This window comes from Protomyctophum bolini (genome assembly GCF_963924005.1).
Source record: "Protomyctophum bolini genome assembly, chromosome: 11".
NCBI classification, from domain to species: domain Eukaryota; kingdom Metazoa; phylum Chordata; class Actinopteri; order Myctophiformes; family Myctophidae; genus Protomyctophum; species Protomyctophum bolini.
In genome coordinates, this window is record NC_137872.1 from 2,285,999 (window position 1) to 2,306,173 (window position 20,175).

Below are 20,175 nucleotides of genomic sequence, written 5' to 3' on the forward strand. Positions count from 1 at the left end.
CTATGAGCTTGTAGGTCTGCTATTTTTGAAAAATCGAAGAACGACTGAAATTTTTAGAATCTGATCTCAGGTCAGAATGGGTTAATCATGAGACCAGTGTGTGTCCAGTGGAAACCTCGTATGAATCTGATCTCAGGTCAGAATGGGTTAAAATGTGTTGATGCACAACATGCACAGATCACTCCATATACGCCGAGGATGTCTTTAGGGGGCCAGTTGTAGTGCAATCATTAGGCCAGTATTAATGTCACAATAAGCGGAGTCTTGGGTGGATCAAGGTTTAGGTTCAGAGTTAGTGGAGTGATGATTTGAAAGGGGCCAGAGCAGAGCGTTTGCTAGATGGATCATAGTCGTGGCTGGATATGTAGCAGTGGGAAGATAAGACAGTGCCTTTTGGTTGCTATTAATGAGACAACGTTTACACGGCAAAAACAACATAGTATTTTTGTAAGAGAATTAAACTTTTCACTTTGATCACCGTACAGTGTTTACGTACAGTATGACGTGTGAACGAGGTGCAGTATATTTTTGACACGCCGTCGTTCTATAATCGGGCCTCATGTACAATGTGTGGTTATTGTGTGAGACCTGGGGAAATGATAGGGATTTATTTACCAGTCTGGGAATAATATGGTTTTCATGACGAGATTCTCTGTGGACGTTTTTCAATATAAAGAGTTTCATTCCTATTATCCACAATTAGGGGAAGAAGGGAATGTCGACGCACAATATTCTGCTCTCTCCCGTCTTTAAAAAAAACCAACAATCTTGAACAGCGTTTGGCCCGTTTGGCCCTGTTGTCGGGCTTCTTCATGGGGTTGGGAATTGACACAGAGCTCCGGCTATAGAGGGAATGATTCCTGATGCGAAAGGCCTCACTCACACCTTTCCACCTAGCGTACAACATCGATACACGCTAGATGTAAGCAAGATGTAAGTGTCATGGCCGCCCCCAATGCATCTCCAATGGAAGTCACATGGTTTGACACAACATTTGTGTTGTACGGCTTTCGGCTGTGTATTCCATTGTTTATTTTCACATTTTTGAATAGTTATATCGACATGAATACGGATTTTAAAGCGCCCATACGTTGGTTTCCATTGATACAAGCCAATCGGATTTATCATTCAAATTGACGTCCTTTTTGAACGCCGGGCCAGCCCAACGCGGCCTGGCCTCTTAACCGTGGTCAAGCTTTCAAGGTTCTGGAGAGGGGGCGAAGGTTGGGAACCGCTGCCATGGACCTTTCAAGGTTCTGGAGAGGGGGCGAAGGTTGGGAACCCGCTGCCATGGACCTTTCAAGGTTCTGGAGAGGGGGCGAAGGTTGGGAACCGCTGCCATGGACCTTTCAAGGTTCTGGAGAGGGGGCGAAGGTTGGGAACCACTGCCATGGACCTTGATCTGTGCCTCATTGTCGTATGTATGGCTGCATGTATACGTACGGTGTCCAGGAAACAGCCCATCTACGTTTTGAGCTTGTAGATCTGCTATAGTTCCATGTTACACTCCATTGTGTCAGTGTTGCTTTCCCATTGCCTTTACGCTTTTGTTTGATAGATTTTGTAAATGTGCGCAGTGGGCACACGAGATTGTACTTTGAAACCGTTGCAAGCATAATGATTCACCAGGAATGGTCCCAGATCTATACCATGGTGTAGATCTATCTATATATCTATACTAGGGATGCACCGAAAGGGAAATTCTTGGCCAAAACCGAATACCGAATATAGGAAACGAATATGATTCATATTATATATCTTTTTTCCTACCATTGCTGTCATGGCCGTACCTTAAAGCTACCTGATTTATGGCAAAATAAATGGTTATGGCAACACTTAACTTAAATAATAATCACTATTATGGGTCCATAAAACATGTATTCAGCTCTTTTAAATGCATTCATTTCATACACTATTCTGTGATATATTTTCTGCCTATTCGGGCCGAAACCGAATAGGCCGAAAATGCATTTTTAGCTATTTTATGCCGAATATTTTCTGCGGCCGAATATTCGGTGCATCACTAATCTATACCATGGTAGATCTGGGACTCCCAAGAGCATCTCATTGACGAACAATAAATGTCAATTTATCTTTCATTGTCATGGGGGGACCTTTCTTGGATCATTTTGACCATATACAGCAGTGGTTCTAAAAGTGGGGTCCGTCCGGGGACCCCCAGGGGTCCTCGAGGGAGTTCCAGGGGGTCCCCGGCTGTAACTCCTTGAGAGTGTACAAATGGAACGAAATCAAAGTTAAAATGAACATTGATTTTACAAGATGAATATAGGGGTATTATGGGATAAATCGGTGTATGAGATAGAAATGCCATTACATTGGGGGGTCCGTAGCCTATTACATATCAAACTGGGGGTCCCCTGGGGGGGGGGGGGGGGGTCCCTGCAATATTTAATATGGGGGTCCGCGGGCTAATTAGTGTCAAGTTCTCATTCAAACGACATGTTTTTTTTCCATCACTGGTGAACCTTTATGACTTGCACGTGTTCTCCCATCAGCAGATTATACTAGTAATACTTGGTGTCATGTTAGCATCATGTTAGCATGTTAGCAGGCATCACCATGCAGCGGCACATCCACACAGAATGCCCTTCTATTGGCTTATATGGTACGCATAAATATGACCCCATGCAGTGCCTGTTGTTGTGTTAATGGGAAAGCCAGCTTTGAGGCGATGTCGGGCCCTTATGGATCAAGATCAGAATACCAGTGTTGTCCGTTCGGGACCGTACCTATGTTCCCTCAGCCCTATGTTCCCTCAGCCCTATGTTCCCTCAGCCCTATGTTCCCTCAGCCCTATGTTCCCTCGGGTCCGCGTCAATATGCCGACGGTCCGATGGACAACCTACCTCAAACCCTCACCCTAACCCTAACCTCCCCCGGGGCAGACACCTAAACCTAACCCCAAACCCTCACCCTAACCTCTCCCGGGGCAGCACACCTAAACCTAACCACCCACCCTCTCCCGACCCCCAGTGCACCTCGGACCAATGCTCCTTCTGAGGGAACATAGGGCTGAGGGAACATAGGGCTGAGGGAACATAGGGCTGAGGGAACATAGGGCTGAGGGAACATAGGGCTGAGGGAACATAGGTATGACCCCGTCCGCTCATGTCCACGCGGCAAAGTCACTATAAGCCTGCTTTATACTCTATGTTGGTATAAATTAAACTGACATGAAACCAAATGAACCCTGATGTTAAGCCGACTGCATAGCGTGACTCTAATGTTAATGTGAGATATATATATATATATATATATATATATATATATATATATATATATATATATATATATATAATATTGTGTTCATTAGTCCTTTGAAGATAAAACCAGATTTTGTGGCTTGGCCAGAAGCATCCAAGAATGGATGTTTGGAGAGTTAACAGATACATTCAGAAGGGGATATAGATCTGCTGTTGAATCCATTTCTCCTCTCATCGACAGGAACCATTAATTTATTGCAGTGTCATATTTCACAAGTATTATGGTGTAATGCTTCATTTGGTCGTCATATGAAAGAAATAAAAGTTTACTGGGCATGACGGAAGATGTAAATTTTGCTCTTGCTCCATTGTAATTTCCTCTGTCCCCCCCTTACCTCTGCAGAATGCTGCCCTCTGGTGGACAGAACACTGCACTACACACATGTCATGTTTATCATTAGTCGTCACAGTAGTGCCAGCAACATAGTATTTAGGCTATATGCTTATACAATGTACAGTATTTATTCAAACTCAATTGCTTGTTCGTGCTACATATTTACAATTTTACAAATTAAAAAAAGAGACAAGAAAAACATCTGTCGGTACCTTCTGCATGGCAAACTCCATTTAGTGCCAGTCATGATATGTTTTCTCATGCCAATAAAGCCCTTTGAATTGAATTGATATACCCATTTATATATTGAGTATAGCATGTCATTCCTCCAGCCTGGATTTACCATGGGGGGAAAAACAATGGCACGGCACGCCCAATCATATCGCATTCTATACCGACTCCTTTTCATTGATTTCATTCAAAATATAAACCGTTACAGTCAACACACTATTGTATAGCATTGGTTGCACTCTAGAGAACTCCATTCTCTCTCGTCACTCCATCTATATTGTTACTGTATATAATATGGACAAAGCTGGTTTTAGGTTTTATTAAGCATATACTGTACTACACTACGTGGCTCGTTACATACAGGCTACGTAATTGGAACGATAATGAGGGTTATGTTGCATGATCTCATTATTGGGCTGACACTGAACAACAATAAGCCCCATTAATAAGCGCACTTCTGGAAGACCTTGAATCTTATTCGTGTATTTATTTAATTGTCAAAATTAAGAAACTATCCACTTTATTACTTATCATTCACGCCCCCTTATAGGTTTGTGTTCATATAATGAGTGCGCTTAGAGTGGTATATTAATGTGTTAACTTAACGTTAGGTTTGTGTTCATATAATGAGTGCGCTTAGAGTGGTATATTAATGTGTTAACTTAACGTTAGGTTTGTGTTCATATAATGAGTGCGCTTAGAGTGGTATATTAATGTGTTAACTTAACGTTAGGTTTGTGTTCATATAATGAGTGCGCTTAGAGTGGTATATTAATGTGTTAACTTAACGTTAGGTTTGTGTTCATATAATGAGTGCGCTTAGAGTGGTATATTAATGTGTTAACTTAACGTTAGGTTTGTGTTCATATAATGAGTGCGCTTAGAGTGGTATATTAATGTGTTAACTTAACGTTAGGTTTGTGTTCATATAATGAGTGCGCTTAGAGTGGTATATTAATGTGTTAACTTAACGTTAGGTTTGTGTTCATATAATGAGTGCGCTTAGAGTGGTATATTAATGTGTTAACTTAACGTTAGGTTTGTGTTCATATAATGAGTGCGCTTAGAGTGGTATATTAATGTGTTAACTTAACGTTAGGTTTGTGTTCATATAATGAGTGCGCTTAGAGTGGTATATTAATGTGTTAACTTAACGTCACTGGATTTGATCCTGCTGGTGATTTGAAGTTGAACTCCGATTGAATCCCCTCGAGGGGAAATAAATAACCCTCTGGCATACAGTGACTTTTTACAGATAAAGCCCAAAGAAATGTTGATGAAATAATCTGCTGTGTGTGTGTGTGTGTGTGTGTGTGTTGGAAGGGTCTTATCTCTCCCTTGGTTACGTCACAGTAGATTTCTCAAGACCTGATCTGTGCTGACCTTACGGTTAAACGCTGCTTTATTCTAGCTTTTGTCTCTGAGTGGAAACTCCTCGGATCAAACCCGGGGCTGCACTAAAACGAAAAGCCTGGCCGTCTTAAAGTTCTTAATCCTGAGCTCTCTCACGTTTCACGGGTTTTCAAGTTAATGAGAAGAATTTAATATCCTATAAATAAACCCAACCCATCTCTAGACCGCTCGGTCAGAGACTGAGTCACGACGTAAGACTTTATTTTTGGAGCCAATGAAAAAGCCCCGTCATAAACAAATGAGCCAATGAAAAGCCCCGTCATAAACAAATGAGCCAATGAAAAGCCCCGCCATAAACAAATGAGCCAATGAAAAGCCCCGTCATAAACAAATGTAATGCGGGGAGAATGATGTTTGCACTTGGAGTTATAACTCGAGTCTTCTTGGGAGGATAAAAAAAAACACTTTTATCACTTTAATCCAAATAAGACTATCATGTTAAATGACTCAGTTGAACTGATAGTCCCAAATATTATATAACACTTTTCTGAAAGGTATTTAATTGGTAACTGTGCAACATGGGATACTGTCTATGTTTAGGACCAGCAGGTGATTGCGAACGCAGTGAGCACTTACTATGAGACCTAGCAGATCATGTCTGTGTGTGTGTCTGTCTGTCTGTCCCGCTTTTGTGCCCATATATGGAGCTGAGTGATTTGTTTGTGATTGATGCAAGTGTCTGTCCCGCTGTTACGTCACCATGACTCAGCCATAACCATATAGTCCCCCAAAGCAGCTATACGTCCAAAACCCAAATATGTACGAGCTGCGTTCGCTTCCCGCGTGTGCGCGTCTTACTGGTTCAATTAAGCACTAGAAAGAAACAAAATGACTGTATGGACAGAGCTCTGGTGGTTTGTTTTTGGCAGCAAATTTTGAGGTCTGCTATTTTTGAAAAATCGAAAGAACGACTGACATTTTTAGAATCTTATCTCAGGTCAGAATGGGGTTAATCAGACCAGTGTGTGTCCATGCAGTGGAAACCTGGTATGAATCTGATCTCAGGTCAGTCCGCGGTGGGCGTAACCAGGTATCCGTTGAAGGTGATGTAGACGTCCACCTCGTCGCTGTACACGGCGGTCTCCCTCTCCCGCCTGTACAGGCGCACCCAGACCTGGTCGCCCGGCGCCAGCGCCAGCATCAGGCTCTGGCTCTGCATGACGGAGCGCTCGCCGGGCTGCGCGTAGAGGACGGCGCGCTCGCGCTCGTTGTGCATGACGTGCAGGTACGTCTCCTTGAGGTTCCACGTGTGCACGTTGACGTTGAAGAAGTAGACGCCGGGCGCCGGGCCGCAGCGGAACAGCCCCGTGAACATGTCGAAGTGGCCGCCGCCGCCGCCGCCGCGCGGGAGGTCCACGAACACCGTGTCGAACAGCAGCGGCCGGTAGTGCTCCAGGCTGTGGAGGGACTTGCGCCGGCCCACCGAGAAGGCGGAACGCTGGAGTGTCGTCGACGACGTCTTGCTGCAGGCGGCGTCGTCGCCCGGGGGGCCCGCCCGGCCGTCGGCGCCTTTGGGGCCCGCGGGCCCCGTGGAGCCCTCCTCTCCGCCTTTACCCGGTGTCCCTCGGGCGCCGCGGTCGCCCTTGTCACCTGTGGTGGGGGGGGGGGGGCGGGGCGGGGCGTGACAGGAAACATAACGTGCCGGTATACTGTGTTGTGCGCAAAACTGCAGAAATGGACAAGAAAGGTTTCTTTCCGCGTGACAATAACAATGTAGAACGTTTGTCTCGGACACATACAGATACAATACTGTTAATAAATGACACATTTGTGACACATGGAACCTTTTTGCAGGGGGGGTATAAGTGGGGGACATGGAACCTGTAATATTGTAATATTTTATGCTTTTTTGAGTGGTACAAGTAGTACACTCCAAGGAACAGCAATGTCCCTGTTCACCTATGTGTCCGTGTGACGTTAATGAGCACCAGTATATGACTATTAGTACCAGTAGGGGCGCTGTTGTGCCAGAAACACCGAGAGAGAGAGAGAGTACTGCACTGTTGCCTGCTAATGAGAGAGAGAGAGAGAGTGCTGCACTGTTGCCTGCTAATGAGAGAGAGAGCTGCACTGTTGCCTGCTAATGAGAGAGAGAGAGAGAGAGACACTGCTGTACAGCAGTTTGGTCAACTCTGGTTGCCTTGATTTGACTTGACTTGAGATTGACCACATGAACCCTACTGTAGCTTCTCTATACTTGGCATGTCATAATAGGCGAAGATTCGGCGAAAACCAGGCAAACATTCAGCAAAAATGACCCACAGATCCATTTGACATACAAAGAAGTATAGATGGTTTATGTTTTTAATGGATTTGGGTTTGATCCCTGAAACAACGAAAGCAAGTCAATCTGAACCAGAGCGTCCGGCCGCTAAATGCCTAAAAGCCAGGAGTCCTATAAAAACTCCACATATAGATAACATTTTATGGAATTTCGCTGTCTCCTCTTTAAAATTGTTTTCCATTTCAGCACAAATGTTCCCTGTGGTTTAGTTTAGCCTACTTCTCACATTCCTTTTCTCCACAATTTGACTTTTTTTTTTTTACATTATTCAGAAAACCACCAGTATGCTACGTTACGTACACCCCTTCTCCGTACCCTCCATGGCTGTCAGGCTCTGTCTCTTGCCTACCAGACACAAAAGGAAGCATGCCACTTGATGAATGTTACTTCTACTGCCACAGAAGATGAATGTTATTTCTACTGCCACAGAAGATGAATGTTACTTCTACTGCCACAGAAGATGAATGTTACTTCTACTGCCACAGAAGATGAATGTTACTTCTACTGCCACAGAAGATGAATGTTACTTCTACTGCCACAGAAGATGAATGTTACTTCTACTGCCACAGAAGATGAATGTTACTTCTACTGCCACAGAAGATGAATGTTACTTCTACTGCCACATAAGATGAATGTTACTTCTACTGCCACAGAAGATGAATGTTACTTCTACTGCCACATAAGATGAATGTTACTTCTACTGCCACAGAAGATGAATGTTACTTCTACTGCCACAGAAGATGAATGTTACTTCTACTGCCACATAAGATGAATGTTACTTCTACTGCCACAGAAGATGAATGTTACTTCTACTGCCACATAAGATGAATGTTACTTCTACTGCCACAGAAGATGAATGTTACTTCTACTGCCACATAAGATGAATGTTACTTCTACTGCCACAGAAGATGAATGTTACTTCTACTGCCACAGAAGATGAATGTTACTTCTACTGCCACAGAAGATGAATGTTACTTCTACTGCCACATAAGATGAATGTTACTTCTACTGCCACAGAAGATGAATGTTACTTCTACTGCCACAGAAGATGAATGTTACTTCTACTGCCACAGAAGATGAATGTTACTTCTACTGCCACAGAAGATGAATGTTACTTCTACTGCCACATAAGATGAATGTTACTTCTACTGCCACAGAAGATGAATGTTACTTCTACTGCCACAGAAGATGAATGTTACTTCTACTGCCACAGAAGATGAATGTTACTTCTACTGCCACATAAGATGAATGTTACTTCTACTGCCACAGAAGATGAATGTTACTTCTACTGCCACAGAAGATGAATGTTACTTCTACTGCCACAGAAGATGAATGTTACTTCTACTGCCACAGAAGATGAATGTTACTTCTACTGCCACAGAAGATGAATGTTACTTCTACTGCCACAGAAGATGAATGTTATTTCTACTGCCACAGAAGATGAATGTTATTTCTACTGCCACAGAAGATGAATGTTATTTCTACTGCCACAGAAGATGAATGTTATTTCTACTGCCACAGAAGATGAATGTTATTTCTACTGCCACAGAAGATGAATGTTATTTCTACTGCCACAGAAGATAAATGTTACTTGAGTTTGAGTTTGAGTTTGAATCTTTATTTCGGTCATTTTTTACAAAACAGATAAACAAAATAGGTTGAAGCAATTTACATTGCTTAATTACTAATTACTTAGTCAACGCAGTGACTAGTTTAACCGAAAAGGTATGGGCTGAAGCATAAAGCTTATTTTGCCCACCTTTTTATATAATACAAATAATAATAATAATAATAGTCTGTGGTCAATTATCACAGTAGCATAATTTATGAAAAACACAAATGAAAAGTAAAAGTAAATATTACTAATTTCTACTGCCACATAAGATAAATGTTAATTCTACTGCCACAGAAGCACATTTGGGGCCAAATCAAACCTATAACCTAAGAGAGCAACAGGCGCTTTAGCATCAGGAAGGGGGGGGTCTTGGCAGCTGAACCTACTGCATTAGGAAGAACAAACAGCTCAGAGGAGAGTGCAACCCTCGAGGACAGCATGCAGCGTTAGGCCATTTAGACCCGAGAACCATTCTACAAATGCCTTCGAAATTCTGACAGTTTTCTGAAAAAACCCTATGTTTCTGTGTCAGTGGTTTTCATGTCAAGGACCCCCAAAAATATCATGTAATTGGGCCACCGACCCCCATCTGAAAATATGTTGTTCCAGGGACCCCCCCCCCCCCAGAAGCAAGGATTTGACTTAAAACATTTGCTCTGAAAGAATATATCAAAGATTTGCTCCACATTTTTCTAAAATAGCAGACCTACACAAGCTCGTAGCGCGCCACTCGGTGCCGCGCTACGAGCTTGTAGATCTGCTATCTTTCAATAGCTAAAGAATAACATAATGCTTAAAACACCAAAAGGGGTTCCCGCCCAGAATGGGTTATATAGTTAGGCCAGTACTGAATCACACTGAATCCAATGAAGGCACGGCTCCAGCACCAATTTGTCCGTCAAGAATCCAGACCTCTCGTACGTTTTGTAAACCCGTGTGGAAACGCAGACCTGACCGGGACCTTTCATTTAAAGTTCTGACGGGACCTGAAAGCTGCCAAAAGTTTACTTTCCATCTGCAAGTGAAAACTATTGAGCAATATGCATGACCTAATTTATACTCCAAACTGTGTGACCATGGTGTACTGCCAACGATAATATTCCAAAGATAACTTCCAGTAGTTTAAAAAACAAGGCCACAAAAGCATCTGTTTCTTATATAGGATAATGCTTTTTTTCCCCTATGACTGACTAATATGTTCAGACTATAGCCATGTATTGTATTGTACTGTATTGTATTGTGTTTTTGTATGGACGTAGTGTTGGGTGCTTGCACATATGCACACATGGCATCAACGCATGGTGTTGTGTGCAGGCGCCCTACACTTTGTTCTTCTTTTTTATCATTCATTCATTTTTTAAGAGCCTGCCCAACAGGGACTACAGATGAAATTTAGCTTCGGCTAACTCTGGCCCATTTACATTGATGTGAAAACTGACATGTTGATTAATGAGCTTTGTCCCTGTCAAATAAATAAATAAATAAATAAATAAAATTGCTATACAATTGTCCATTCCGGCCCAATGCAATTACAATGATTTAAAATTTAGGGCAATGAGACAGAGGACTGTATTTTGCGTGTCTTAAGTACCAGGTCTTATTCCCTAACTTGAGTAAACTAAAGACCTGGAGGTTGTGATCAATGCTCTTCGGCCACTCAGAATAGCCAAATGGCATTGACCACGCCTCCAGGTCTTTAGTTTACTCAAGTTAGGGGATAAGACCTGGTACTTAAGACACGCAAAATACAGCCCTAAACGTCCGTGTTGTTTGTGTGTGTGTGTCATGAATGAGACTAAACGTGTGTGTTGTTTGTGTGTGTCATGAATGAGACTAAACGTCTGTGTTGTTTGTGTGTGTGTGTCATGAATGAGACTAAACGTGTGTGTTGTTTGTGTGTGTCATGAATGAGACTAAACGTCCGTGTTGTTTGTGTGTGTGTGTCATGAATGAGACTAAACGTCTGTGTTGTTTGTGTGTGTGTGTCATGAATGAGACTAATCGTCCGTGTTGTTTGTGTGTGTGTCATGAATGCTAATATTACGCAGCTATAGAGAGGCAGGGGCTGACATCCCGTAAGAGGGCACTTTCGGACAAACAAATGCGAAAATAGCAGATCTACAAGCTGTGACACGTTGAGAGCTTGTAGATCTGCTATTTCCGGGGCGTAACCCATCCATCCATCTTCAACCGCTTATCCGTAGTCGGCTCCAACAGAGTGCTCCAGAGTTACCTCTCCTCCAGAGCAACATTAGTGACTTCCTCCTGGGGGATCCAGAGACGTTCCAAGGCCAGTGAGTCGATGTGTTTCCTCCAACTGCGCCTTGGTCTGCGGTCTGGGGTCTCCTCCCAGTGGGATGTGGTCCTTGGTCTGCCCCGGGGTCTCCTCCCAGTGGGACGTGATCCTTGGTCTGCCCCCCGGGGTCTCCTCCCAGTGGGACGTGGTCCTTGGTCTGCCCCGGGGTCTCCTCCCAGTGGGACGTGGTCCTTGGTCTGCCCCCCGGGGTCTCCTCCCAGTGGGACGTGGTCCTTGGTCTGCCCCCCGGGGTCTCCTCCCAGTGGGACGTGATCCTTGGTCTGCCCCCCGGGGTCTCCTCCCAGTGGGACGTGATCCTTGGTCTGCCCCGGGGTCTCCTCCCAGTGGGACGTGATCCTTGGTCTGCCCCGGGGTCTCCTCCCAGTGGAACGTGATCCTTGGTCTGCCCCGGGGTCTCCTCCCAGTGGGACGTGATCCTTGGTCTGCCCCGGGGTCTCCTCCCAGTGGAACGTGATCCTTGGTCTGCCCCGGGGTCTCCTCCCAGTGGGACGTGATCCTTGGTCTGCCCCGGGGTCTCCTCCCAGTGGGACGTGGTCCTTGGTCTGCCCCTGCTCCTCCCAGTGGGACGTGGTCCTTGGTCTGCCCCGGGGTCTCCTCCCAGTGGGACGTGGTCCTTGGTCTGCCCCTGCTCCTCCCAGTGGGACGTGATCCTTGGTCTGCCCCGGGGTCTCCTCCCAGTGGGACGTAACCCAGCACATGGTAGTACGACATGGATTTCGAAACAGCTCAACGCGCAAAATGCTCAACTTCAGGAGTCTTCGGGAAAAAGCTGAATGCTAGACAGGTACAAAGGGCACGGGGCTTTAAGCCCCCTTTGATGTCTATGCCTGCAATACAATATATAATAATATATAATATATAATATAATAATATACAATACCTCTGAGGATGGTCATGTTGATGAATTGAATACAACACCTCTGAGGATGGTCATGTTGATGAATTGAATACAATACCTCTGAGGATGGTCATGTTGATGAAGGTGCGGACCTCGGGCATCTGGCCGAGGCCTGCCATGGCGGGTGCCTCATGGGCTCCGCTGCCCTCTGCTGGCTCCATGTGGTCACAGCAGCGTCTGCAGGCGGCTGGGGCGGGGCCAGGGGGAGGCACCGAATCCACCAGGGAGGGGGAGGGGGAGAGCAGGAGGAGGAGGAGGAGCATTACGTCAGCCAACATGGCTGCACCTGGCGAAGAGAAAACAGTCAGAACAAGAAGAGAGAGGAAATGGCAAAGCAGACAGCTCCGCCCCCTCAGGCAGTGGCGTGCACAGACATTTTATTTAGAGGGGCAGGTGGTGCTCAAGTGAAAAAAAAGGGCACCTTGTGCAGCGCATTTTGGTGGCGGGAACCCATTTGGGTGCTTTGACTTGACTTACTTACTTAAGGGTGCTTTAGCTATTGGAAAATAGCAGATCTACAAGCTCGTAGCGCGCCACTTGCTATTTATTTATTTTTAATCGAAGAACCACTGACATAGAAACATAGCTTTAGATTGTGGGGGGCCTAAATAATATAGTAGAAGCGTTTTTTTATCTAGATTTGATCAATGTCACCATATGGTCCACACACTACAAATTAAGAAAAATTAAAAAGTTTTTTTTATTTATTTTTATCACATTGCCAAAAGGGCCTCCTAGTGTCTATCTGTGCAAGTCACTGCCCTCAGGGGAGGCTGACATTACGATTTGCACCTGTCGCGCTTCCAAATTCACACAACCGCCGCCATAACACAGTAAAACTCTGTTTTGTGGATATTTCACTCGGGGTCTGTCAGGCTGAAAATTATGTTTGAACACATATAGGGCGCGTTCGGAAATGCGCCCTGAACGCACTGGTGTGCTCTCTTGTCGTTCGTTTATTCAGTGCACTCAGTGCGTTGTCGTTCGAAAATCCAGTGCGCTGCGCACCGGGTGTGCTGAGTGCACGCACTGAGCAACCCTACCCTCAGGGTAGGGTTGCTCGGTGTGAATGGTGTGCTTACGTCACAGCTGTGTCTCTAGCGCTCCCAGGTGGCGTTCTGTACCTAGGTACAGAACGCACACAGTCAGTGGGCAGCGCTGTGATTAGCCCAAGGCTATAGTGCCTACTTTATACATTCTCAACTTCGCCGTCATCCTCGTCGCTGTCCACTATTGCAACAACAACAACGGCTGAACTTGCCAACAGAGAAACAACTGTAGCCATCGCTTCTGCCATGTTGCTCTTCTACAGTAGGCTAGGCTACTTGCTTGTGAAGTTGTACTTGTGCTGCGTTTCTCGTTGGCTGCAGAGACTCGAGTTTTAGTGCAGGCGTAGGATCAAAACAATCACAAACGTGCACGCCCCCTACAGGAAGGTGTGTTTGGTTGTAACTGGTCGTTCGTAAATAAGGCACACTGAACGCACTCTGTGACGTCACCGCCCACCACACTCAACAAACTGACCACATTCCCGGTGCGCATTTCCGAACGCGCCCATAGTATACAGTATGTAGCTGTCCCAGCAATGGGTATTTTGTAATATTCTATTTTATTGCTTACCTTTCTGAAAATGTATAATATGTGAACATTATATGTATGTTTATTTGGGGTACATATTGTATTTGCATGCTGTGTGTGGTCCTTTATTGCTGTTCATTATGACCTAGAAGGGCATGCAGGAGCAGAGCCCTGTGATTAGAGTGAGGCAGCATTGATTCATTGCACCTGTGTGAGCTGAACTCAGAACAAGCTGAGTTTCAGTGGTGCAAGGAGCTCTTCCCACGTCTAAAAAGGAGTGTCCTTAAATAGAGAATATAAGAGAAGATAAAGTAGCTCTCCTAAAATAATCTGCAGAAGGCGCACACGGTATGTTACATCTTGTTGTTTTTCTTTGTTTGTAAACAGTGTTCGTTTAATTGTTTGTGTACATCTCATTGTGTTTGTTTACATCTAATGACATCATGATTGACTGACAACAGGGACATATTTCATATTTCATGTTTATTTCATTGTGTTTAAAAGGATATTGTTATGTTTTGTGTTGCAGTAATTTTTCACGTTGTCTTTGGGGGAAATAAACAACCTTGAGATATCAGGTATCAGTTTGTTATTCTGCTGGATAGGAGCGGTTATAATATATATGCCCCAATTATTGTAGTTCCTTCTTCTGGGTAACGGATCGGGTAAATACCTATGGTATAAATCAAATGTTGTACAACAACAACCCTGCATGTATTAGCAGTTCACAAGCACTATCACAATAGATATTAAGCCACAACAAAACCGTCCATGATCTATGCAAGTTGACGGAAGATTGAGTAGAATCTGGTCTCTTTACTCCACTAGCATTCAGAAATGACCACAGATGGACACTTGGTCTTAGAGCAATACAGCCGCATCGCTAATATGAATGTATAGCTGGTGCTGCTCAAACAGAAATCATTTATTTGTTCATTTGACTGCACACAGAGTCAGGGGCGGCCTTAGGAATCTGGAGGCCCGTTTCAAGACCAAATATGAGGCACCCATATACCTATATGACATAATTATTTTGCTGATACAGCCGTATTGATACAAATAGTTTGAATGTTCAATATCACACGCAGCCATTACTCTCGACAATATAGCAACAACAACACCTCTCCTCATCCTGTCATTTTACCCTGTAGGTTATTTACATAAAATAGGTGTAACTTAACATTGTGGGAGAGAGCAAGGCAGTGAGTGAGCGAGTTGGAGAGAGAAAGAGAGAGGGCCAAGACGTGGCGGGGGGTTTGACTGACTGACGCCTGGCGTTCAGTTGGAGCTCGGAGGCCCCCCTGAGGGTGGAGGCCCGTTTCAATTGTAACTGGTGAAACATAGCTAAGGCCTCCTATGCACAGAGTTCAACCTAATTACAGTTATGTGCACCACAAGGCCCTCCTAAAACCCACTGTCCAAAAACCCAAAAACCCTGTTCTATCAGCTTTAGTTCAACAGCGACATAGCCTACTGTAATCAGGGGTTAATTTAGACCATGGGATTTCCCCAGGACCACCACGATAAAGAACATGTTCCGTCCACACTCCACACAGTGCTTTCTCTGCAGGCACAGAGAACACAGAACACAGAACACAGAACACAGAACAGCGCCAGGGTGCACCTAGTTTGTCTTTGTTGTGACTAATGCTGGCCTGTGGCCTGGCCTGACTCTCTGCTACAGTGGAGCAACATCCGTACGCAGCTACGGAGGATATGAAATATAGCTGTACCTGGAAGGCATACATGTTGAGGAAAAAGGAAATTGCTTGCCGTTTATAATGAGGCAGGGTAATGGGAATAAAACAAATGTATACAAAGGTTTCTCCTTTTGGATATTCTGAAGGCCACACACATTTCCACAGTAGAGCAGACTGTCTTTTTTCCCCTCAGATTTTGTGTACAAAAATATGTTGCTGAAACAGGATGTGAATGTGAATTAGTTAAAACGAGGAGGGGTTGAGTGAAGTCGTCTGGGAATATATATCCCTCTTTATTGCTCTTGTGTGTCCCTGACCCCAGCGTTGGGACCAAAGGAAGGGTGTTTGGTCAATGAGGTCATGGTAAATGAACGACAGTCCTGTCTGCAGGAGAAATACAATAATTCACATTCCGTGAAGTGATTAAATGATACGCATAACCTATCAGTGGTTCATTTTATTTATTTAAGGATCCTGTACGTTTTAATGTTTACATTTTGTTGGTGATGGAGGACTTTACAAACGGGACAGACTGTAGGACTGAGGTGAACAGCTAGCTACGCGTCAGGTGTAGAAGAATGACAAGCAAAGCAAGAAAGACGATTTGAGAGTTGTGCCATTTACGGGTTAACACCGTTTAAAAACATTTCACCCGCGACAGAGGCAACAGATCCGACACAGACACAGACACTGTCCATTTCACTGTTGTTTTTGGTAGCAATTTATTTTAGTTTTAGTCTCTTGAATAGTTTCCATTTAGTTTTAGTCACATTTTAGTCACCTGGAATGTGTTAGTGTTTAGTCTAGTTTTAGTCGACTACATCTACAGTTGATTTAGTCGACTAAAATGTATTTTGGCGGGCCTTGATGCCGTCGTAATGACCGTTTTTACACGTGCTGATAATAGCAGATCTACAAGCTCACAACGTGTCGCAGCGTGACGCGCTGTGAGCTTGTAGATCGGCTATTTTCAGCATGCAACCAAGTGTAAAATGACTTATACTGGATCTCTTGTCCACTAGTCCCTTCCTAACATTTTAGTCTAGTTTGTATTTGTTGACGAAATTGTCTTTGTCAGTATATTTAGTCTCAGTTTTAGTCATCATACCGGTAGCTTAGTTTTCATTTGGTTTCCATTTAGTTTTCCTCGGTGAACAAAGGTAGTCGACGAAACATTTTCTCTTCATAGTTTTAGTCGACTTAGGCTCCTCATGCCTTTGTATTTGAGCATTGACTTAATTAATACTGCAGTCTAATGTTTACTAATACTGCAGTCTAATGTTTACTAATACTGCAGTCTAATGTTTACTAATACTGCAGTCTAATGTTTACTAATACTGCAGTCTAATGTTTACTAATACTGCAGTCTAATGTTTACTAATACTGCAGTCTCATGTTTACTAATACTGCAGTCTAATGTTTACTAATAATGCAGTCTAATGTTTACTAATACTGCAGTCTAATGTTTACTAATACTGCAGTCTAATGTTTACTAATACTGCAGTCTAATGTTTACTAATACTGCAGTCTAATGTTTACTAATACTGCAGTCTAATGTTTACTAATACTGCAGTCTAATGTTTACTAATACTGCAGTCTAATGTTATACTAATACCGCAGTCTAATGTTTACTAATACTGCAGTCTAATGTTTACTAATACTGCAGTCTAATGTTTACTAATACTGCAGTCTAATGTTTACTAATACTGCAGTCTAATGTTTACTAATACTGCAGTCTAATGTTATACTAATACCGCAGTCTAATGTTTACTAATACTGCAGTCTAATGTTTACTAATACTGCAGTCTAATGTTTACTAATACTGCAGTCTCATGTTTACTAATACTGCAGTCTCATGTTTACTAATACTGCAGTCTAATGTTTACTAATACTGCAGTCTCATGTTTACTAATACTGCAGTCTAATGTTTACTAATACTGCAGTCTCATGTTTACTAATACTGCAGTCTAATGTTTACTAATACTGCAGTCTCATGTTTACTAATACTGCAGTCCTTCTGACTTATTCTCAATTAAGGGTCTGACTTCTGAAGAGTCGAGTCCAAAGAAAACCAGGCCGAGTGCCTGTAGGATTCTTTTTTCTGTGCTCTGGATTTACACTACTGATTCACCCTCCCCCCCCCTACCCCCCCCCCCCTCCTGTGTCAATGTTTTATTAATCAGTACTAAGGAAAGGAAAGGTACTATGTTTACCCAGGGTAACTGGACTAAGGAAAGGAAAGGTATATGTTTACCCAGGGTAACTGGACTAAGGAAAGGAAAGGTACCATGTTTACCCAGGGTAACTGGACTAAGGAAGGGAAAGGTACTATGTTTACCCAGGGTAACTGGACTAAGGAAAGGAAAGGTACTATGTTTACCCAGGGTAACTGGACTAAGGAAAGGAAAGGTACTATGTTTACCCAGGGTAACTGGACTAAGGAAAGGAAAGGTACTATGTTTACCCAGGGTAACTGGACTAAGGAAAGGAAAGGTACTATGTTTACCCAGGGTAACTGGACTAAGGAAAGGAAAGGTACTATGTTTACCCAGGGTAACTGGACTAAGGAAAGGAAAGGTACTATGTTTACCCAGGGTAACTGGACTAAGCTCAAGAACTTGTTTACAGCCAGGCCCTGCTCATAGAACATTTCATGGTAGAGGAGGTTCAATGCCTTGCTCAAAGGGCACTTTAGCGGTGGTAATTTTAACGTGCCGGTCCGGGGATACGAACGAACTATAGCGACCTTCCGATATCAAGACCGCTCCGCAAACCGTCCGGCCACCGCTGCCCCAATGCCCCATAGACTGTGATTCAAACCGTCCGGCCACCGCTGCCCCAATGCCCCATAGACTGTGATTTTCCCAACAAATCCTCTTGGGAGGGGGTTATAGGCTTTTATGAATTGTTAAAGAGGAAGCACTATTCTGTATATTGTGGAATAAATATGTGTCCCAAAGTGGGGTCCAGGGGGGCAGGGGGGCCAGGGGGGCCAGGGGGGCCCCAGCTAAATGATAGTTTGGAACTAAATGGGACCCTTACGGGTCCTTTTGTACACTCTCAGAGTCAAATTAACATTGATTTTACAATACAAATTGGGGGGGGGGGGGTCCCAGAGATAGAAATGCTGTTAAATGGGGGTCCGTATAGACTAGTGTGTGTGTGCGTGTGCGTGTGTGTGTGTGTGTGTGTGTGTGTGTGTGTGTGTGTGTGTGTGTTGTTGTTCAATCAAGACACTATTTTGTCTTTCTAGTGGAAATCAGTGACCGCTGTTCCTAATTGATCTCCTCAGAACAAACAACAGGAAGTTGCACTTGCACATAATTTGCTATTTGAAAACACCCATAGCTAAAGAAATGTTCCAGACTGAGAGATAAGGCTCATTCACACTCATAGCCAGGCCTGTACATGTACACACATCATGAATGAGCTGAGTGACATCTACTATTGTGCCCTTGAGCAACACAGGCAGACTATAGATTATATATTTCGTCACACGACGGTGTCGTTAAATTGTGGTCAAAAAATGTCAAAATATAGCCGAGCAAGAGCGACCCCGCGGCGCGCAACTTTCTGCGAGCGTCTGCTCAACAGATCAGAGCAGAGGAGCAGCTGGTCTAGCCTACTTGTCCCTGCATCAGGGATAACAACGTAAAACAAACTAAACTAAACTAAAATTAAACCATAATCAATAATGCATTCAGACAGAGTGCAGCTATAGCAGTGGTCTTGTTGTGGTCGTATAATTAACCTAACCACTATAGCGTCTGCGGTTTGGAACAATAACAACGCCAATTATCAATCATTATTATAATGCCGGTGTGTGGCTCACCGACTATCGTGCGTTCATGCATTTGCATCGTCGGTGCAAGGGGAACCATACCCATAGATCCGAATTCCGAAGTCCCGTTAGTCCGAACATGCACTTCTCCCGTGCTTGCGGTTATAGGTCCGGTGCAAGAACTATTTTAAACGGTAATGAAAGAGATTCACGATGGAATTATAACCTCACCTTGTTCACGACTTTGCAAACACTTCAGACGGTTGATGCGCATAGTTTGGAAGAGAATTCCTGAGTCAGCGCCTCTCTCTCTCTCTGTGTGTGTGTGTGTGTGTGTGTGTGTGTGTCTCTCTGTCTCTCTGTCTCTCTCTCTCTCTCTCTCTCTCTCTCTCTCTGTGTGTGTGTGTGTGTGTGTGTCTCTCTGTCTCTCTCTCTCTCTCTCTCTCTCTCTCTCTCTCTCTCTCTCTCTGTGTGTGTGTCTCTCTCTCTGTGTGTGTGTGTGTGTGTGTGTGTGTGTGTGTGTGTGTCCCTCTCTCTCTCTCTCTCTCTCTCTCTCTCTGTGTGTGTGTGTGTGTGTGTGTGTGTGTCTCTCTGTCTCTCTCTCTCTCTCTCTCTCTCTCTCTCTCTCTCTCTCTGTGTGTGTGTCTCTCTCTCTCTCTCTCTCTCTCTCTGTGTGTGTGTGTGTGTGTGTCCCTCTCTCTCTCTCTCTCTGTGTGTGTGTGTGTGTGTGTGTGTCTCTC

At 44.1% G+C, this 20,175-nt stretch overlaps 1 protein-coding gene across 1 annotated transcript; it reads right to left on the reverse strand.

Annotated features, from left to right (window-relative positions):
* Window positions 1–4,768: 4,768 nt before the first annotated feature.
* On the reverse strand, window positions 4,769–19,791 carry LOC308324764 (complement C1q tumor necrosis factor-related protein 6-like). The gene is made up of 3 exons (XM_080777033.1): window positions 19,667–19,791; window positions 12,435–12,662; window positions 4,769–6,852 (listed from the first exon to the last, which is right to left on the reverse strand). Exons 1-3 carry the CDS (start codon window positions 19,707–19,709, stop codon window positions 6,269–6,271), a joined length of 855 nt encoding a protein of 284 aa, XP_080633159.1. The 5' UTR covers window positions 19,710–19,791; the 3' UTR covers window positions 4,769–6,268.
* Window positions 19,792–20,175: the final 384 nt, after the last annotated feature.